This window comes from Ursus maritimus, unplaced genomic scaffold, assembly GCF_017311325.1.
Source record: "Ursus maritimus isolate PB19 unplaced genomic scaffold, ASM1731132v1 scaffold_11, whole genome shotgun sequence".
NCBI lineage: Eukaryota > Metazoa > Chordata > Mammalia > Carnivora > Ursidae > Ursus > Ursus maritimus.
This window is the reverse complement of record NW_024423453.1, coordinates 71,259,762-71,277,525: the sequence shown is the minus strand read 5'-3', so window position 1 is coordinate 71,277,525 and position 17,764 is coordinate 71,259,762. Positions and strand designations below refer to the sequence as shown.

At 57.0% G+C, this 17,764-nt stretch overlaps 1 protein-coding gene across 1 annotated transcript in view; it reads right to left on the bottom strand.

Moving 5' to 3' along the window:
- Positions 1-1,019: 1,019 nt before the first annotated feature.
- The window catches only part of GFRA2 (GDNF family receptor alpha 2), an 84,510-nt gene continuing 67,765 nt past the window's right edge, over positions 1,020-17,764 (bottom strand). The window contains exons 5-9 of the mRNA XM_008702097.2: positions 15,952-16,061; positions 15,050-15,190; positions 12,773-12,945; positions 3,311-3,364; positions 1,020-2,421 (exon numbers count right to left, since the gene is read on the bottom strand). Of these exons, the coding sequence (XP_008700319.2) occupies positions 2,299-2,421; positions 3,311-3,364; positions 12,773-12,945; positions 15,050-15,190; positions 15,952-16,061 (601 nt within the window). The 3' untranslated portion in view covers positions 1,020-2,298. The remainder of the gene's footprint in view (positions 2,422-3,310; positions 3,365-12,772; positions 12,946-15,049; positions 15,191-15,951; positions 16,062-17,764) is intronic.

The following is a 17,764-nucleotide window of genomic DNA, read 5'->3' as shown; positions in this document are numbered from 1 at the left end:
GGTCCCCCCAACCTTCCACTGATTCTGTGAGCCTTTTCCCCCCAAAGCCTCTTAAGTTAACCAGTCCTTGCTGCTCACAAAGAACATGGATCCCCAAGTAAACTCCGCAGCCACCTCCACCCAGAGTAAGGCCGGTGGTGGCTGCGGAAGACAGCCGGCTGGCCCACCGTCCCTCCACACTCAGGCTGGGACCTGTACACCAGGGGCCCATGTGGCCAACGGCTCTACAACTGGCAACAAGAGCCATTGGGGGGGACCCAGGATCGGGAGACTGCCAAACAGCATCTCCTCTCCCAGTGGCAACGGGATGGGATCACATGCAGCCCTGACAGTGGGAACACCCCCACATGGCCGTCTCCCTCCCCCTCCCGCCGTGTGCACACACTCATATGTGCATGCGAACACTCACAAGCCTGCACGTGGGTGTGCGCACGCACACTGAGCCAGCAGGCATCCTCCCAGCCTTCTCCATGAAGAACCTCTCCAGGAGAATATGGCAGGCCCAGGGTCCAGGTGGAGCCTGGGTGGTAACTAGAGAAAAAGAGAAGAAGGGATGGACCGCCGTCGTCTTTGTCCTCTAGTGGGACCCAGAAGGCCAGGTCCCCGCCTTCACCATCACACAGCTTAAATAAACCAGGAGTCCCAGTGGGAAGATAACCACCTCACTCTACGTAACACCACCAGGGCCACTTCTAGGACCACCCTGGCAGCCTTAAAACCCAAACAGACCCGAGGCGTCAAGGTTTTAAGCTGTCTCCGGCCCTCCGTCCCCACCGCTGCTTTAAGGGCCCAGCGGGCTCGGCACAGCCAGGACGCAGAGATCCACCTAGTGGACAACCATCTCCTAAAGGAGCTTATCACCCACACCGAAGACACATGATGGACGGAGACGTGTGCACGCGTGCACACACACACTCTCCCCAAGGCCCGCCAAGAGCCCAGGTAAGTGACCAAGAGGGGGCAATGAGCCAAGAACAAAATAGGGGGAGAAGGCACGCCCAGAGTGAGCAGAAGGCAAACTGCTTCCTAGTATGTTTATTGGAGCCTCGGCTACGTATGAATACGGATCAGGAACCCCCTCCACAGCCCAGTCAGCCCGACGGGGGCAGAGACACAGGGAGTCAATCTCCATTTTTTCCCATTATAGACAACATTATTAAAAAAAATAAACTTTACAATAATACATTTTCGCTCATCTGTTGGGGTATTATTTCCATAGTTTTGCTTCTTAAAAAAAGGAAAAAAAGGGGAAACCACACGATATATGTATATGGATGTGTATATACATATATGTTAAGAAAGGAGTCGTGTTCTGTACAGACAGTTGGCGTTTGTCTGGGGAATGAGGAGAGAATGTGGAGAAGAGGAACGGGGAGCCGAGAGGAGAGAGAGCTGCAGCCACCAGGGCACGGTGCCGGCAGGCGTCCCACCATGCTCTTCTCTGCCCCTCTTGGGGACCCCTTTCCCTGGGGGAGGGGGGAGAGACCCACTGAATGGACCCACAAGAAACCAAAGGAGCCAACAAAGGATCATTTCTCCTTGATTTCAAAATTCCTGCCACCAAGGAGGAAGCAGCAGCCTTGAGCTGGTGCCCAAGCTTTGCTCCCTCTGCCCACGGGGACGTCCCAAGAGGGCTGAGCTCCCAAGCCCCCTGGAGCTGGCCCCGGCACCCCCTCCAGGCCACAGTCGGGGATCCCGGAGCCATCCCCTCCACAGGCATCACTCGGGGTTCCCAGGTCAGACGCAGATCCACTCAACCCGCAGATAAGAGAGAATGAAATAAACTCCATCCTCGAAGCCAGGTGGGGGTCCTGAGGTACCCAGCTGGACCCCCAGCAGCCAGCCTTGCTGCCCTGCTGCCCGATGCCCTCTGCCGAGCCCCTCGCAGGTCCCTAGAGTGGGTAGCTTGAGAAGAGTAGCCACCCTGCCCCCAGTTCGCATCAGCACAGCCACAAGTCCCTTGGGCTGCAGGGGTGTCATCTTGGTCTCTTACGTCAGCAGGATCCAGAGAGGAAAACCCCAGGAGAAAGTGAAGGGCATTTCTAGACCCTCACGCTCTTCCTCGGCGCTGGGTTTCCCTTGCTGAGGGACCTCTGGGCCAGCTCTCAGGCTGCCCGCCTGCTTGTCTGTTTAGTTTAGAAAAACTTCTCCAGAGAAGAAACCTGGGAGGAGACAGGTTCAGAGACAAGGTGGGGAAATAAATTTTTTTGCAAGGTGTGTGTGTGTGTGTTTCCATTTGCCAGGCGGGTGTTCTCATCTGTGTAGTTTCCGGAAATCTCCCGACATGGTTCCCAGAGCCTACAAGGCCAGCTTCAGCATCAGGAAGGAGACAGCGGTCAAGGCAGCCGACGGCGTGGCTCTGCGGGGGCCTGAGTTAGGTCTGATCACCTTGTTACTCCCTGGGATGATATTGGTCGTGAGCTGCAGCCACGGCACAAGGGGAGACAGAAGCAAAGACACAAAGAAAGACAGAAGACCAAATGAGTCAGCAGGCCTGGGATCAAGCAAAGAGAAGGACTCGAGAAGTGGAGTCCTTGAGCCCCCGCCCTCCGGGTCCACCCAGGGGACCCAGCTTTGTGCTCGCCTGGAGACGGAGCCGGGCTTCCATGGAGCGGAGCTGAGCCCTGGGCTCCAGGAGCCAGGGCAGCAGTCCCCAGGCAAATGGGCTGATGCTACCAAGTAAGGAAGAGGGTCTATGGACACACACCAGAGAGGAGGGGCATGGTACCAAGATCTCAAGCAGCAACTCTCATGGTCCACAAGCACCTGCTTCTTAGAGGGGAGGGGAGGAGGGAGAAGCTTTGTTCTTCCTGCTCCCAAATTTCTTTGAATCCCTCTGCTCCATGAAGCTTCCTTGCCCATCTCTGACTCTCTCCTCCTCAGAAGCTTATGCTTCCTTTCTTTTTCATACATATGCAAATACCTCCACACATGCTACAGACGCAAAGACACACTCCTGGGTTGAACCTCCTTCAAGGAAGGGACTGTGTCTTTTTCCATCTCTCAAGCTCTTCAGTATCACAAAACCAGCATAGAGAAGGTGCTCAGGACACGTGTCCTAGTCAGGAAGGCTTGAGAGGGCCTCTGCTCAGAGCAGCTCCTGTGTCTCACCCAAGGAGACGGCCAAGGGCACCGTCCGCTGCCTCGCCTGCACCCCCAGCACGGTGAGCGCCCACCCCAGTGTAGGCGGGCCAGGAGCTCAACTAGCCCGGCCCGTGCAATGGGATCTGGGGGCCCCAAGTCCGAGACTCACCTGGAAAACACCCCCTTCTGGCCCCTGCACCCACCCCTCGCTCTGCCCCTCACTCACCTCTGTGAAGCACATGCTTAACTCTTTGGAGTTATTGGCCTTCAGCCCCTGTTCCTGTGGAAGAGAAGATGCTAGTAAGGACGGGCCACCAAAGCTGGCTCTCTGGCCGAGCTTTGTGCCATGACTTGAATGAGACCAAATATTCTGTGGCCCTGCCCCCATTAAGCACAGAGTGCATGAGAAGATGCCGGCTGAATCCCAAGCAGCAAAAAGACCCTTGTCCCTTTCTCACACCATCGGCACTTAGGTCCTGTCTCCCCTGGGCTCCTGGAGAAGAGATTCCTAACTCTGCTCCCCAACTTCAGGCATTATGTAGTAATACGCCATTTGCGTGTCCATCGACTATGCCACGAGGCAGGGACCACGGCTTCTTTTCCTTGCATTGGGCAGTGTCTGGATCATAACACCGACTCAGTAAATGCTCTGCTAGGTGCGTATAAGGGTGAATCAGTGAAAGAACGTCATAGATCAAAACGGGGATCCAAGGGCCAGCTCCAGAAACCTCATCAACCCTTATCTGGGCTGGTGGGGAAGAGAACTGTAATTGATTAGTGATGTCTGCCACTGGTGCGTATTAGGAAGACATCTGGCAATAGGGCCAGGTGTTGGCCATTCCACCCTAAACAGATGTGTGGCACCTAGGAGCATGGCGGCCAAGGCAAGGAATGAGAAAGGAAGGCTGGCTTGCTGATGATTCCAGGGTTCTCTACTCCTGGCATAACCACTTGGACACAGGACCAGAGGGTGTGTGTGAGAAACCGTCCTTTGCTACCATCATAATAATGATCCATGGGAACCAGCTGGGGGACATGGTGTTTCTACCCTGGCTTCGAACAGCTTGGTTCCCAAGGCACTTGTAGGCAAGCTGGCCACCAAAAGCACCGGGAAGCCCAAGAAATTATTCCTAAATCGCTGCTCTTGGCCAGAAGTATCGATAATCCCTCACACATCACAGGCACTCTACCACCCAGGGCATCTGGTCAGCTAAACAAGGCCCAACTGTCACACAGAGGCCAGCCAAAATCAAAGCCTCTACCAATGCTGGGGACGTGAGCACGGCGAGGAGGAGCATGACGGGGATGGAACCAGGGACCTGACCCAGGAAGATCTTGTTCAAGACTACAGTGCCAGTGACTTCAGGTGCCAAGGTCCAGCCCAGCCAAGCCACCCATGTTTGTCCCCGCAGAAGGGCCCACTGGAACCCACAGCTCCAGCCAGGGCGGTGGGAGGCCACCGCGGGACAGAGCCCACCCACCCTGCGCCACTCCCCCCCTGGGGCTGTGCTGTCACCATGTCTTCCATCCAACCACCCTCCTCTTCAGCAATCCACCCTCAGGCACCCCTGTGCAACTCGCAGCACCTGAACCACCCTGCACCACGTGGCCCAGCCCCGCTCCTCCCGGCATTCTTTCCCGCTGTCCCTGGCTCCAGGTCTGGCAGGCCTCTTTCCCCTCCAGCACGGGTCCTCTTCCGGTGCGCCCCTTCCCCCCCAGTGTCACTAACTATGTAACCTGCGTAGAATCAGTCCAGATCAACGTCCTTACCCCCACGCCAACCAAAGCAAGTCTGTTTTGATTTTATAAGTTAGAGTTATACACAAAAATGATTTTTAAAAATAGTCTACTGCTTCACAAAAAATAAGGTTTGAGAAGACAGCTAAACTCAGTGACCTCTAAGGCCTGGCAGTACAAGCTTCCGTGATGGGACGCCAGCTCTCAGGGCCCTCGGCACAGGGGCCAATGCTGGGTCTGGAGGCCTGCACCCCAGGTCACCCCATGCGGGGAGAAGCCCACCGAGCACCAGGGCCAAGGGCTCAGCCAGTGGGGAGGAGGTGCAATCTGGATGTGGCCACCCTGCAGCCGCCGGCCCGTGGCTGGACTTGCCCCCCAGGCTGGGAGGACTTGACAGGCTCCTTTTAAGAGCACACAGGAGAGGGGGCTGGTAACAAGTATTTGAGGAAAAAGGAAGGCGGGGAGAAAGAAGTAAGTAAGAGAGGAACAGAGAAGAGAGAAGAAGGAGAGGCATACCCCAGGAGCCAAGGAGCAAACGTCAGGGAGGGTGGGGGGTGATAGGGAGGAGCGGGCAGGAGCAGAGGGGGACAGAAGGGGGAAGGGGGCAAGGAACTGAGAGGAAGGGAGGGCACGGAGGAGGAGGGTGAGAGAGAGGGAGAGGAAGCTGCGGAGGGCGAGTCTCCGTCCTCTCATCAGACCCATGTTGACATGAAAAAGTGACACAGCTCCCTGGGCCAGCCCCAAGGCAATCCAACCCCAGGGGGTCTCTGACAAGTGCCACAGGGACTTTGGGAGAGAAGGACTGGCCTCCATGAAGACCACGGCTAGGACCCGTCCCCTGCCCCATGTCACCCACTGTGTATCCATCATCCACAGCACTGACCCAAGTCCTTCTGAGCCAACGACAAGTCAGTCCAGTAGGCTCCGTGCCGTCGGCCATATACTGACCGTGTGCTGAACCCCCAGGTCTCGTCGGTGACATCTGCAGCTTCCTCTTGCTCCCCTAAAGTACTTCCTTCACGTGCTCGGAAACCTAGCTCACAGACTTTTATCCTCACAGACCCAACCAGCCTTTCCCTTTTAAACCAAAGGGCCCTAATCCTTGGTGTCCATCCCCACAGGACCACTCCTGCGTCTGAGGAAGGAAGAGCCTGAGAGGCCAGAACCCTGGGCTCGAGTCTTGTTCAGCCAGTGACCCGGCCAAGTCACTTCACCTCCTGTAACATCAGGTTTGTCATCTATAAAATAGCGATAGACCAACGTACCTCACTGACCCACTGTGACAACTACATGAGACAGGGCATACGGCACAGCAAGGCTCTGCGCACCTGCAAGGGCCCCTTAACCCCACAAGGCCTGAAGCTGAGCCGAACTAAGTTGTGCCTGCCAAGGCGGGGCCTGTGAGAAATGCAGCAGGCCCAGGAAGGGGCTGTGAGGTGAAAGCCCTGGGGCTACTCCGCCCCACCTGACCGCCTGAGAGGCGAAGCGGGGAGCAGTCTCTGCCCCAGGTGGATGGGAGTGCCTGCCTTCCCGCAGACGCAGAGCAGACAGTGAAGGCTGCAGTCATCTCCCCAGGGGCCACCTAAGACCCTCACCCAGCCCTGGCCACACAGAGCAGTGCGGGGGGGGGTGCCCACCAGCTGACCTTCTCTGAAAGCAGCCTGTGGGCGAGGTGCAGAGAGAAGGTTCCACTACCTCATGGCAAAACCACCGGTGGCTCAATCCACTGCCTGTCTCGCCCACCATTAACCCTCCCTCACCATTAACCCTCCCCCACAGCTCCCACAAGGGGTTCCAAAGACGAATGAGTCACAGCCCTGCTCACACCCTAGTGAGGGAAATAAACATCCACAGCCACCTCAGCGCCAGTTAAGAAAACAGGAGCAGGAGAGGCAGTGTCCCTCGCCAAATCCGCCAGGCTGCCCGCTGCCCTCTGAGGCCGTGCCCCGAAGGCTGCCCGTGATGCCCATCTCACCCAGCTCTCCTGGACTCCAACGGAACAAGTTTAGGGGAACAGAGCTGAGCTGCTCCAACCCCTGCCCCACCCCCCTCCCAACTCTGAGCCTCTTTCCCCCTCAAGGCCAGCTGAAGGGCTGTGGGGCTACCGGGTCCCAAAGGGCTCAGGTCTGGGCTGCAAGGATGGCAGGGGGCAGAGCCTTTAATAGTAAATCCCTCTGACAGAGACTTTGTGCCCTTGGCTGTCCTGCAGGTTGCCTCCAGAAGGATGGAAGCAGCCGGTGGCACTGGGGGACCTGAATGGGGGAAGGGGCACAGACACAGAGGGAAAATGGCAGCAAAGGCAAAGTTCATCCTTCTAGAAATTTCTCCCGGGGGGGGGGGTTTGCCCAGGCAGTTGGGAGGAATTATTGTCTTCCTCCTCTTCCTTGCCCACCTCTGTCCCCACTTCCAAAGTTGGGTCTGGCAGTCCCGGGGCCCTGCCAGTTGGCATCCGTGGGAACACTGCATCCCCGGCTTCTGTTTCTGGCCCCAGCCCCAGGTCTCAGTGTCCTTAGCCACCTTCCTCCTGACTGGCCCACCTAGTAACTCACTCCTCTTCCCCTCCACTCCCTGCCACCCCCTCATCCAGCCCTCCTATTTTGCCTACCTGTGACTATCAACTATGACAAAGATCAAACAGGTCTGCCGGCGTGTCTCCCTTGCCAGCCAGTGTCCACCTGCGGTCCCAGGCAGAGATCCTCCCAGATCATAGAGCCCATCTTCCCACCACCACACTCCCTGTCAAAGCCTTTGGTGGCCCCCCCACACCCCCACTTCAGCCTGCTCATCAGATTGTATTCCCACCCGTCCTTCCCATGTGGGTACCCTGTGTTCTCACCCAGCCCAGGGCCTGTCACTCCTCTAGACCAGGGGGTGGGCAAACATCTTCTGCAAAGGCCCTGGTTAGTACGTATTTTAGGCAACTCTGCCTGTAGCACATGGATAATATGTAAACAATGGGGTCTGGCTCTGTTCCCATAAAACTTGACTTACCCAAACAGATGGCAGGTCCCTACCGGACCTGTTCTGTGCTATGCTGACTGCGTGCCCTTGCTCCCACTTGCCCCTCTGCCTGGACACCCTCACCCACTCCACTCCAATTCCACGTCACCACATACTCAGCCCTCCCTCGTCTTCCAGGCCTAGCAGCGGGGTTAACAGTGTGGCCCTTGAGTCCTCTGCTTCCACTCCCAGTCCAAAGCAGCCCTCTCTCCTCTGGATCCGTCACCTTATCAGTCTTCCTGGTGTGCCAGTGGCTTCCTCCCCCCATTATCTGAGCATGCCTTCTGCCCATCCTACCAGTGTGGGACAAGGTGCTGGCCTACTGAGCTGGTCAGCCTCAGAGCCTGGAACAGAGTAACGTGCAGTAAGGATCTATGTGGAATAAATGAAGAAAGGTCCTGATGGACAAATAAATAAACGACTACAGGGGGAACTAGAGCAAGGAAAGAAAAGAAGGAATGCAGTCAGGTCTTTCAAAGCTTGGAAACGAGCCATACTCACACATCAGAACTGTACGGACACACAGCCAGGCCTCTTGGGCCCCCCACTCTGATGCCCACGGGCCTGGGCACAAGGTCAGAGATCCATCCCGACAGCAGGCAGCATGAGGAGGGACAAAAGCATCCATGGGCTGCTGAGCCTCTTGTAGGTGTGTGGTGAGGGGGGCTTGCATCAACCCCTCCAAATACATTTCTAATGCCCCCGCATGTGATGGGAAGTACCAAGAGTAAGAGCAAAAACTGGCTGGTAGAGACAAAAAGAGCAAAGGAGACTGTGTTGCCAGGGCCCTGCAGCCCAGGGAAAGGCAGGACTCCAGGGGGTCCTTGCAAACTGGCCCAGAGAAAAGCACAGAGAACACCAAGGACACTGGAAACAAACCATGAGCAGAGAAAGCAAGAGCCCGCTGCTGATCTCCCCGCCTCCCCCATCCACGGCACCGCCCTGGTCCAGGCCCCATCATGTGACAGAAGAGCCTTCTAAGCAAGCTTCATGGACCCTCCATAGAAAGACTTCTTCACCTCCCTACCCTCATGGCGGGCACGCAGACAGCAGCTACGAGGAGGAGGTAAGCTGATCAGAGTTGCGTACAAGCAAGGAAGCACACAGACCTGTTCTAGAATGGAGAGCGACAAGTTCCAATAAACCCACTGAACCAGGGGCTCTGGGTTCTTTCCTTCAACCTCTCTGGAGCACCCACTCAGTGCCACGCACTGAGCACCGGGGTACACAGGGCAACGGAGAGGGTGAGAGGCAGCCCCTGTCCCTTAGGGACACGCACCTGGGAAAGGCAGCGGAACACATCATGATGGGGGCTCAACTAAGGCGAGGCAGGAACAGAGTCAGGTGGGGAACACCCCGAAAGGTGAATCCAAGCAGGACTCACTGGGCAGAGAGAGGAAGGACAGGCACTTCGCTCCGAGGGACGGACAAGGGCACGGGCCGGCATCTTTCTCACCCCAGCCCTCACGCCGACCCCAGGGGACTGGCTGGCTGGGCTTCAGAGTCCAAGTCGGACCTGCCGCCTACAGAGCAGGGAGGGAATTCACACAGAGGGTTGTATGTGTACACACATATAGGCAAGGCCAGAAGGGAGGGGGAGAGACCGTTTTGCAGATCCTGCCATGCTTTCTCCCAGTTTCAGAGAGTTCCAGGCAGGCAGGGCTGCCTGGAGCAGGGACCACAGCCAGGAGTGGAAGCACAGGAGCACAGGACTCAAAACAGCATCGAGGGTGCCTAGACACAGGGCCGAGCTCCTGGCACCTCTGTGGAGCCCCTCCAGCAGCCCCGTGAGCGGGCAAGAGCTCCTCCGGCTGCAGACCCCGTCCCCCACCATGGCAAAGCCCCCCAGGGCAGAAGATCAGGAGGAGGATCCCACTGTCCAGGAGCTGTGGGCTGGGGCTCCGGACAAGTTACTGTCCTCCCCGAGCTTCCCTCCTTTGGGGTTTGAGAAGGAGATCTCAGAAGGCCCTCTGGTCCTAATGTCCAATCACTTATGTGGGGTCCCCAACTGGCTGCCATCTCTGGGTCAGTGAAAGGGGTCTCTAAGGCTTCTCCAAGGGCCTGGGCCTATTGATGGGGAGGAGGCAGAAATAAGTAAAGGGACCTTGCCTCTCCCTCTCCAGGGGTGTGTGGGGTACACAGCCCCCCCACCCTCCCTCCCACCCTGGCCTCAGCCTCCTGTCTCTGTCCTCACTCAGGGACCCCGTTTTGTAGATATGGGTGGCTGTCACTCCCAAAGGTCCCACAAAGGCCACCATGGAGCCCTTCCAAGCCAGCAGAGCCGAGGGGGCGGGTACGAGCTGGGGAGGGGACAAACCACCCACACCAGCCTCCAGCAGGACGGAGGGCAGGGAGGAGGGCTTACTCACTCTGCACTCCCACACCTGGCACAGAGTAGTAGGTGCTCACTGAACACTGTGATGAATACAGATCAGGGGCCCTCCCAGGTTCAGTGAGAAGGAGCCAGGCATGATGGTTGGTGCCCCCCGCCCCTCCGAGGGTCTGGATCTCTTCCTTTTCTCCTGGAATGGCCGTTCTCAGCTGTCCCACCCGCAGGGACTCAGTCACTAGACTGTGAGTGGGCAGTCACGGGGTCCAGGCCTGGGGACCCCTGCGAGTCAGCCTGCCCAGCCCGGCCCCCCCCCCCGCATCCATAACACCTAGCACGCACAGAGCCCTGCTCTGTTCGCAGGCACCTCCCCAGACATCAGCTCACTTGCAGATCGTGTCTTAACTCCACTGGAATCAAGCCAAGCGTAAGACCAGCCCCCAGATGGTGAGTCTGCAGAAAACCAGGCTGAGGCTAAAAGAAACCAGGCCACAGTTTAGCAAACTGCTGAGCGACAATGGGGGGTGGGGGGGGTGGAAAGGAGTCCGAGCCATCAGGCCCTGGGCGGGCTGCAGTGGGGGCAACAGGCCACGGCCTCGAACTCCTCTACGTTCACGGCAAGTCACAGTAAGCGTCCTGGGAAAGGTCAGCTGCTGCCGCCGAGTCAGCATCTCCCCGTGTAAGCCAGCCCTGAGGGGCTCAGGGAGGCCGGTGGTGCCCCAATGGACACGGTAGCCAGGTGGCCCAGCCCTGAACGGCGGGCTGCCCGCCACTCTGGCATGAAATTGAGCGGTGCCTGCGCGGCAGGCCCCGAGCCCCCGCCGGCAGCCACTCAAGCATGGCTAGTGTAATTAGGAGCTGCCCAAGGGTGACACGAACACCTCAGCCCGGATCTGCAGGGGTGACCTAAGGGAGGGGTGCAGGGCCCGGAAGGGCCCACGCTGAGTCCGACACGAGGGTACTTGGAGGTCAGCTACCGCAGCACAGAGAAGCCCACCAGGAGGGAAGGGGGGTGGGCTTTGCAGCCAGGATGGGCACCCGCACCCGCTCCCGCAGTACAACGGGTCCCAGGGCACCGAACACTCCCCCGGGCCCTGTCCCTGATCAAGTCCTCGTCCTGGCACTGAGGGGTTTCCAGCTTTCCTGAGGTTAGAACTGACCATCAAAAATTGTGTGTACTTCAAGTGTACGACATGATGACCCAAGACACGTATACATATACCGTGAAATATTCATAAGCCTATTGACATATCCATCATTTCACATCTTTACCATTTGCCTTCTCTTTCCCTTTCTGTGGTGAGAACAGCTGAGGTTTACTCTCAGCATATTTCCAGGACACAGTTCGACAGTGTCAGCTACAGTTCCACAGCTGTATGCCCCCTGGGGGTGCCGTGAGCCTGCCGCCCCACTCAGACCCGCGTCCTCACCACCTCGCACACAGCCGGGCCTTGCTCTCCCCACCCCCCAACTGTACTTCAGAGCCCCCGAACCTTCTTGGCAACTGCGGGCCCAACTGCCCCACCGTACCCCACCACCCTCAATCTCACTCAAGTCTTTGCTCTGATATTCTGCACGAGGTCCTCTTTTATACTCTGCTCTGGGTGCGTGTGTGTGAGAGAGAGAGAGAGAGAGAGAGAGAGAGAAAGCGTATGTGTGTATGAGCACGTGGGAGAGAACGTGTCTATGTGAGTTGAGTGTCTGAGAATGTGTGTGAGAGAGTGTGTGGTTGTGCTGTGTGAGTGTCCATGAGCATGTATGTGTGTGTTATGTGAGTGTAAGAGCGCTGTGTGTGTGTGTGCGCGCGCTGTGACTAGAACCAACCTCCTAAGCAAAGAATCTCCTGGAACCACTGTCATCAGGCCTGAGGGCAGTCAACAGCAGAGAGAAAGCCTGAGCGGGGAGCCCTATGACGTGCCCACACGGTGCCATCTGTGTCCCCTGTTATGGCACTGACCACAGTCCACGCCCGATGCTCATTGATTTGTTTGACCCCAGACTGGACCATAAGGGCTACGAAACCCAGGATGTGTCCGTTTCATTCACCAATGTCTCCCTTGCATCTCATGTTAGTCCTGGAGCACAACGCACACATAACACACGCCGGGGGATGGATGGATGGACAGACAGACAAATGAACACCATGGGTTCTGGAGTATGACATTGGTTTGAAATCTCATTCTACCACTAACCAGCTGTGTGACCTTGGGTATGCTGCCTAACCCTCCTGGGCCAGTTTCCCATGCATAAAACACCTCACTGTGTAAAAATGCAATGAAATCGGTAGAGAATCTGCGAGCACAATACCTGGTAATTAGCAGATGGTTCGTGATGGTAACCCTTACATTTTTCTGGAGCCCCATGGCATCTAGCACAATCCTCTGATAGGACAGGTGCTTCCTGCTTGTAAGGTGAATGCCTAGGGAACGTCTGCACAAAAAACTAGCCCCAACAGCTCTTCCCTGCTCTTGGGTCCTGATCCAAAGGAAGGAACTCATGCGCCCGTCCCTGGCCCCCAGTTCGCTAATGTCCCACCCCTCCTTCGGGTGTCAAGGTGCTTCTCTAAGGCCCTCGACCTGTCCCCCGCTCCTTTTCCCCAGCTGCAGAGCCACGGCCCCTCACCTGGACAGATGTGCAAGTGGTGATGACGCTGGTCCCCAGGCTGGTGCTATCACTGAGGTCATCTGGCAAAGAAGGTGTTTTCTCCACCCGAGGGGCCTGCGTGGCCTGGAATGAGGGGCTCTTTGGGGACAGATTCACATCTGTGCCGTTGCCAAAGGCCTGGATGGCATTCCCTGTGGGGGGAGAGAGCAGGTAGGTGCAGAGAAACCGGACACTGCCCCTCACATCCTAAAGCTGCCTTCTCTCTAGGGGCACCTGGGTGGCACAGCGGTTAGGCGTCTGCCTTCGGCTCAGGGCGTGATCCCGGTGTTGTGGGATCGAGCCCCACATCAGGCTCCTCTGCTATGAGCCTGCTTCTTCCTCTCCCACTCCCCCTGCTTGTGTTCCCTCTCTCACTGGCTATCTCTGTCAAATAAATAAATAAAATCTTTAAAAAAATAAAAAATAAAAAAATAAAGCTGCCTTCTCTGGAACAACCCAGAGCTGGGGACAGGCTGTGGCTTGTCCAAACTTAACTTCTCCGGAGCTCCTTTCCAGACACTACTGACATCTTACACATAGAGGAGAAAACAGCAAGAGGGAGGTTGGAAAAGACAAAGAAACCGCAAGAGAAAGAAATGTGGAAGAGGAAGGGAACAGGAAGTGGGTGTGGGGAGCCTGGAAGGAGGCAGCAAGCCGGGCCCGCAGCAGTGAGCACCGGCTTCTCCAGGGTATCCGCTGCTGAAGACCACTTGTCCCCCCAATCCCCCCCCCACCTCCCAAACCCCCCCTCCCCAGCACAGGTTCTCCTGGCTCCAGGTCCTGCTGCTGGCACTCCAGGAGCCCCCGACTCAGCCCTCCTCCCGGGGTGGCCTCACCCACCCCCATATCATTACACCAATGCACTGAGGACTAAATAATGACCTCTTGAACAAAACTGTCCCCAAGACTTGACCCTGGAACAAAGTGCCCACAAACATCTTTACCTCCAAGTCCCAGACACACCTCAAGGTCATCACGTCTATGTCCCAACTAGGCATCGCTCCCTCCTGTTGCATCACTGCTTTCTGGCCATGTTTCCAGTCTTGGAGGGGTGCACTCTCCCACCAGTCCCCCACTATGCCTCCCCAACTGCCCACTTGCCACCAGTAAGGCCTACCTCCTAAAGACCTGTCCACTCCATCTCTCCTCTCCCCTCCCCGCCACTGCTCCGGGTCAATCACACTGTTCTGTCTGTGAGCAGCTTCTCCGCTCTCTGAGCAGACTTGTGTTGGGCCACCTGTCAAAACCACATCCCCACCCCTCCGCACCAGAACCAGAGAGTGGGCCTTCTGCAATGTGGGTCTGGTACAATGCCACCTGCCGATGCCCCTTCAGTGGCCTCACCACCACCTCCACCACCCGCAGGACCACAAGATCCTAACATCTTCAGGACTGCAAGGCCCTTCACGAGGAGGACTCTCCCTCCCCGTCCAGGTGCTCTCTGGCAACACCAAGCGTCTGCAGCTCCTACAGGCTGCTTCTGCCCAAGGTGCACTGGCATGCCCTCCCTGCCTCGTCAGCTGACAGATGCCCAGTGTCCCTCAATGCGCCGGCCTCTGAGAAGCTCCCAGGGCCTTTTCTCCAGGCTGACTGGTATTGCCAGTCTGGGCTCCTGAAGAGCCCAGCACAGACCTCCACCCCAGCATCATTCGCCCCATACTGTGATCACAGTGACCCCATGATGGTGTGCCTTCCTGAGACTGTGAGCTTCTCAATGACAGGCACTGAGATTCACTTCTCTGAATCCCCAATGCTATAAAGAAGGAGGATGGATTGATGGAGGGAAGCAAGAAAGGATGGGGGGCGGAGATTTTCAAGTGGGTGGAAGGCATGGGTGTCAGCCTGAGCAGATTAAAGCAGGCAGGGCGTGTGGCTAACTTCTCTCTCTAGCCTTTTCAACAGCAGTCTCATGACTTGAAAAGAAAGTCACCAATTCCAAGCGGGAATGGATCCTTAAAGAGACAAGTGACAGATGCTGAGAAGGAACCTGGCTGAAGCTCTCAGGATAACAGACTAGAAACTTTTGACCTTGACGTGACATAGCTTCAAGGCCTCCAGTAGTAGACTGAGGCTGGCCTACTGACCNNNCAGCAGGAGCAGTCTCCAAGAGCACACACCCCCAGGTCTCTGTAGTTGCTGGGAAAGCCCCACGGATCACACTGAGCATCCCAGCAGAGAAAGAAGGGGGTGGCCACGGCAGCCATGCAGGGCTCCTCCGGGACGTGAGGGGCACCGGGAGGACCTGGTAGGACTTACGGAGGCACGGGTTCTCAGTGAAGTCCCTGAGGAACTTCTCACACTCCTCCTCCATGTTCCCACTCCCACGACAACTGCACCAGGGGGACACCACGATGCCAGTGGGGCTGGAGTCCACGTAGTTGGGTGTCATATCAAACCCTGGGCAGGGAGAAAGGGAAGGCAAAGGAGAGAGGAATGGTCAGGCCTTCTCTTCGGGCCCCAGGCCCCAGACACAACAGAGAAGCAGCTTGGGAACCCCCCCCTCTCCCTCCCACCTGCCCCCTCAAACACATATACATCCCAACTCACAAACACACTCTCAGCATGACTAACCCAGTGACCGAGGGGCCATGCCACAGGTGGCAGAGGGGCGTGGACACGGAGGACAGAGCGAGCCAGCAGAGGAGGTATCCAGGAGCCGCCACCCCGCTCCCTGCTTCCTGGAGCACGGGCCCGTGCCTTCTCCGCCAGCAAGCACCGCGTGCTTTCTAGAGCCACGGAGACTAAGGCGCACATCCTGGGTTTAGATCCCAGAGCCAACATTTACTGGCTAGGCGAATCTGCACAAGTTACTCGACCTCTCTAAGCCTCAGCTTCCCCATCTATAGAATGGAGACACCAACCCCTCCCTAGTAAGCACTGTCGTGAGAACTAAAATAAGACCGTCTGTGTATACCGCTCAGCGCAGTACCTGGAATGTCCGAACCAGGAAATAAATGTTACCTTCTCATTTCAAAAGCTTTATAAGACCCCCAGGGCCCTCCTCCCTCCACGATAAAGGGCTGGCCTCTGCTCTGGTTTCCCACTGCAGAGAAGAGCAAGCTCAGGCTGTCCATCCTCCGGCCCTGAGCCGGGCCCCTGCCTGCGGGGAGCGGGCAGCCACGAGCCACCTCGAGCCCAGGTGCACGGGGGCGGCTTACCAATCATGCCGGCGTAGGAGCCCAGACACGCCTGGTAATTGTCGGCAGGGCAGCTGGTGAGCGTCTGGTAGGAGGCACGACAATTGGCGTGGAAGTCTGCCAGCCGGGACCTGGTGTCAGGAGAAGACCCAACAGAGAGAACGGTTTAGTCTGGCCGCCTTCCCACCTTTTCTGTGGCAGAGCAGCTCCTCCCCCAGGTTCCCAGGGTGGGTGGAAGCTAGGAAGATGGAGAGGACGAACATGGGGGACCCAAGCCTGTGGGGGGCTTCAGGCTGGGAGCTCCTGAGGACAAGACTTCCTGGAAAGCCGGGGACACAGTTGAAGCCCGGCGGGCTATGAATGGATCTTTCCGTCAGAGGAACACAGACCGAACCTGGGCTGGGTTTTCCAAGAATGCCTGGGACCAAGGCAGGAAAGTGGGCTCTGCTCTCTGCTGGGCCAACACTCCTGGGTGACCTTGCCCAAGGCCTTCAACACATCACTCTGCCTGCCTGAAAATCTGCACAATAATCCCTGCCCCACCACCTCACAGGGTCCTTCTGAGGGTCACGGGAGCCAGCCCTCAAGCAGGTAAAGAAGAGTCTCCCCAGGGTGAGAAACCCGGGCTTTCTTGACTGGCCTCTTCTGAATCAGGTTGGAGCAAAGCCTCCCCTGCTGGCCCTCCTCCTGCTTCCCTGTCCCACGAGGGCAGAATCAGCCCTTTCTTGCCCTGGTGACATAACCTGCCGTGACCCCTTCCCTCTGTTGCACCCATGACACTGCTTCATAATTACCTGGGCGCCTCCCTCCGTGACTATGAGCCGCCTGAAGGCAGATGCTCTCTGACGGGGGGTCTGTCTCCAGCACCTGATGTGGAAGGTCCCACGGAGCCCAAGGCACCCAAGTCTAACCTGCCCAGCACCCTGGCTCCCATCAGCTTGGGCTGGGGGTGGCCATGTCACCTCTACCCCCATCCCGTCATCACTTCCTACAGGCGAGTGCCCTTTGCCGTGAGGTCCTCATGTACCATACCGTTTGTGCCTCACGGCAGCTCCAAACAGGGAGGAATAGTCTTGTTCCCTGGTGTTTTCCCAAAGGGCACACACTAGGACCTCAAGAAATACATGCTCCGTGAGAAGGCTGTGGTAGCTACAGAAGGGCCAGAACCCAGCCCTCGGCTCGCTGCCCCCGCTCTCTCCACGCTATAAGGTACCTCGCAAAGCCATCCCAAAGGCTGCCCCAAATTCAGCTGCCCTGGGCATCCACTGGGGCTCTGTTCTGTCTGAGAAAGGAGCGGAAGAGAGAGACAAGAGGTTGAGAGGAAGACCCTCAGAGCAGACAGCTGGGTGTGTCCCACCACGGGACACATTCTGGTTTGTCCCGGGGCGTACAGATTGCGGAGAGGAAGCTCTCCGGGGGAATTCAACCCCAAGGATGCCTTACGTGTCCCCAGACCCTGCAGCCCACAGAGGCGTGGGAGACAGAAGGAGAACACCACGCTAAGTGGCCGGGGACCAGCATTCTCGCTTCAGCCGCTGATTCACAGGGTGACTCAGGCAAGCTCTGACTTCTCCAGGACTCGGTTTCCTTATTCACCAAGTGAATAGAAAGTGCTCTTCGCAAAGGACATTTTCACAGTCTGGGCAGATGAGAAAGTTCTGGAGAGGGATGGTGGTGTTGGTTGCACAACAACGTGACTATACTTAATGCCACTGAGCCGCACACTCAAAAGTGGTTGAAATGTAAGTTTTACGTAATGTATAAATTTACCACCATAAAAAAATGACTTAAGAAAAGATACTTCCACATTCAGCCATTTATCATTCAATCCTCA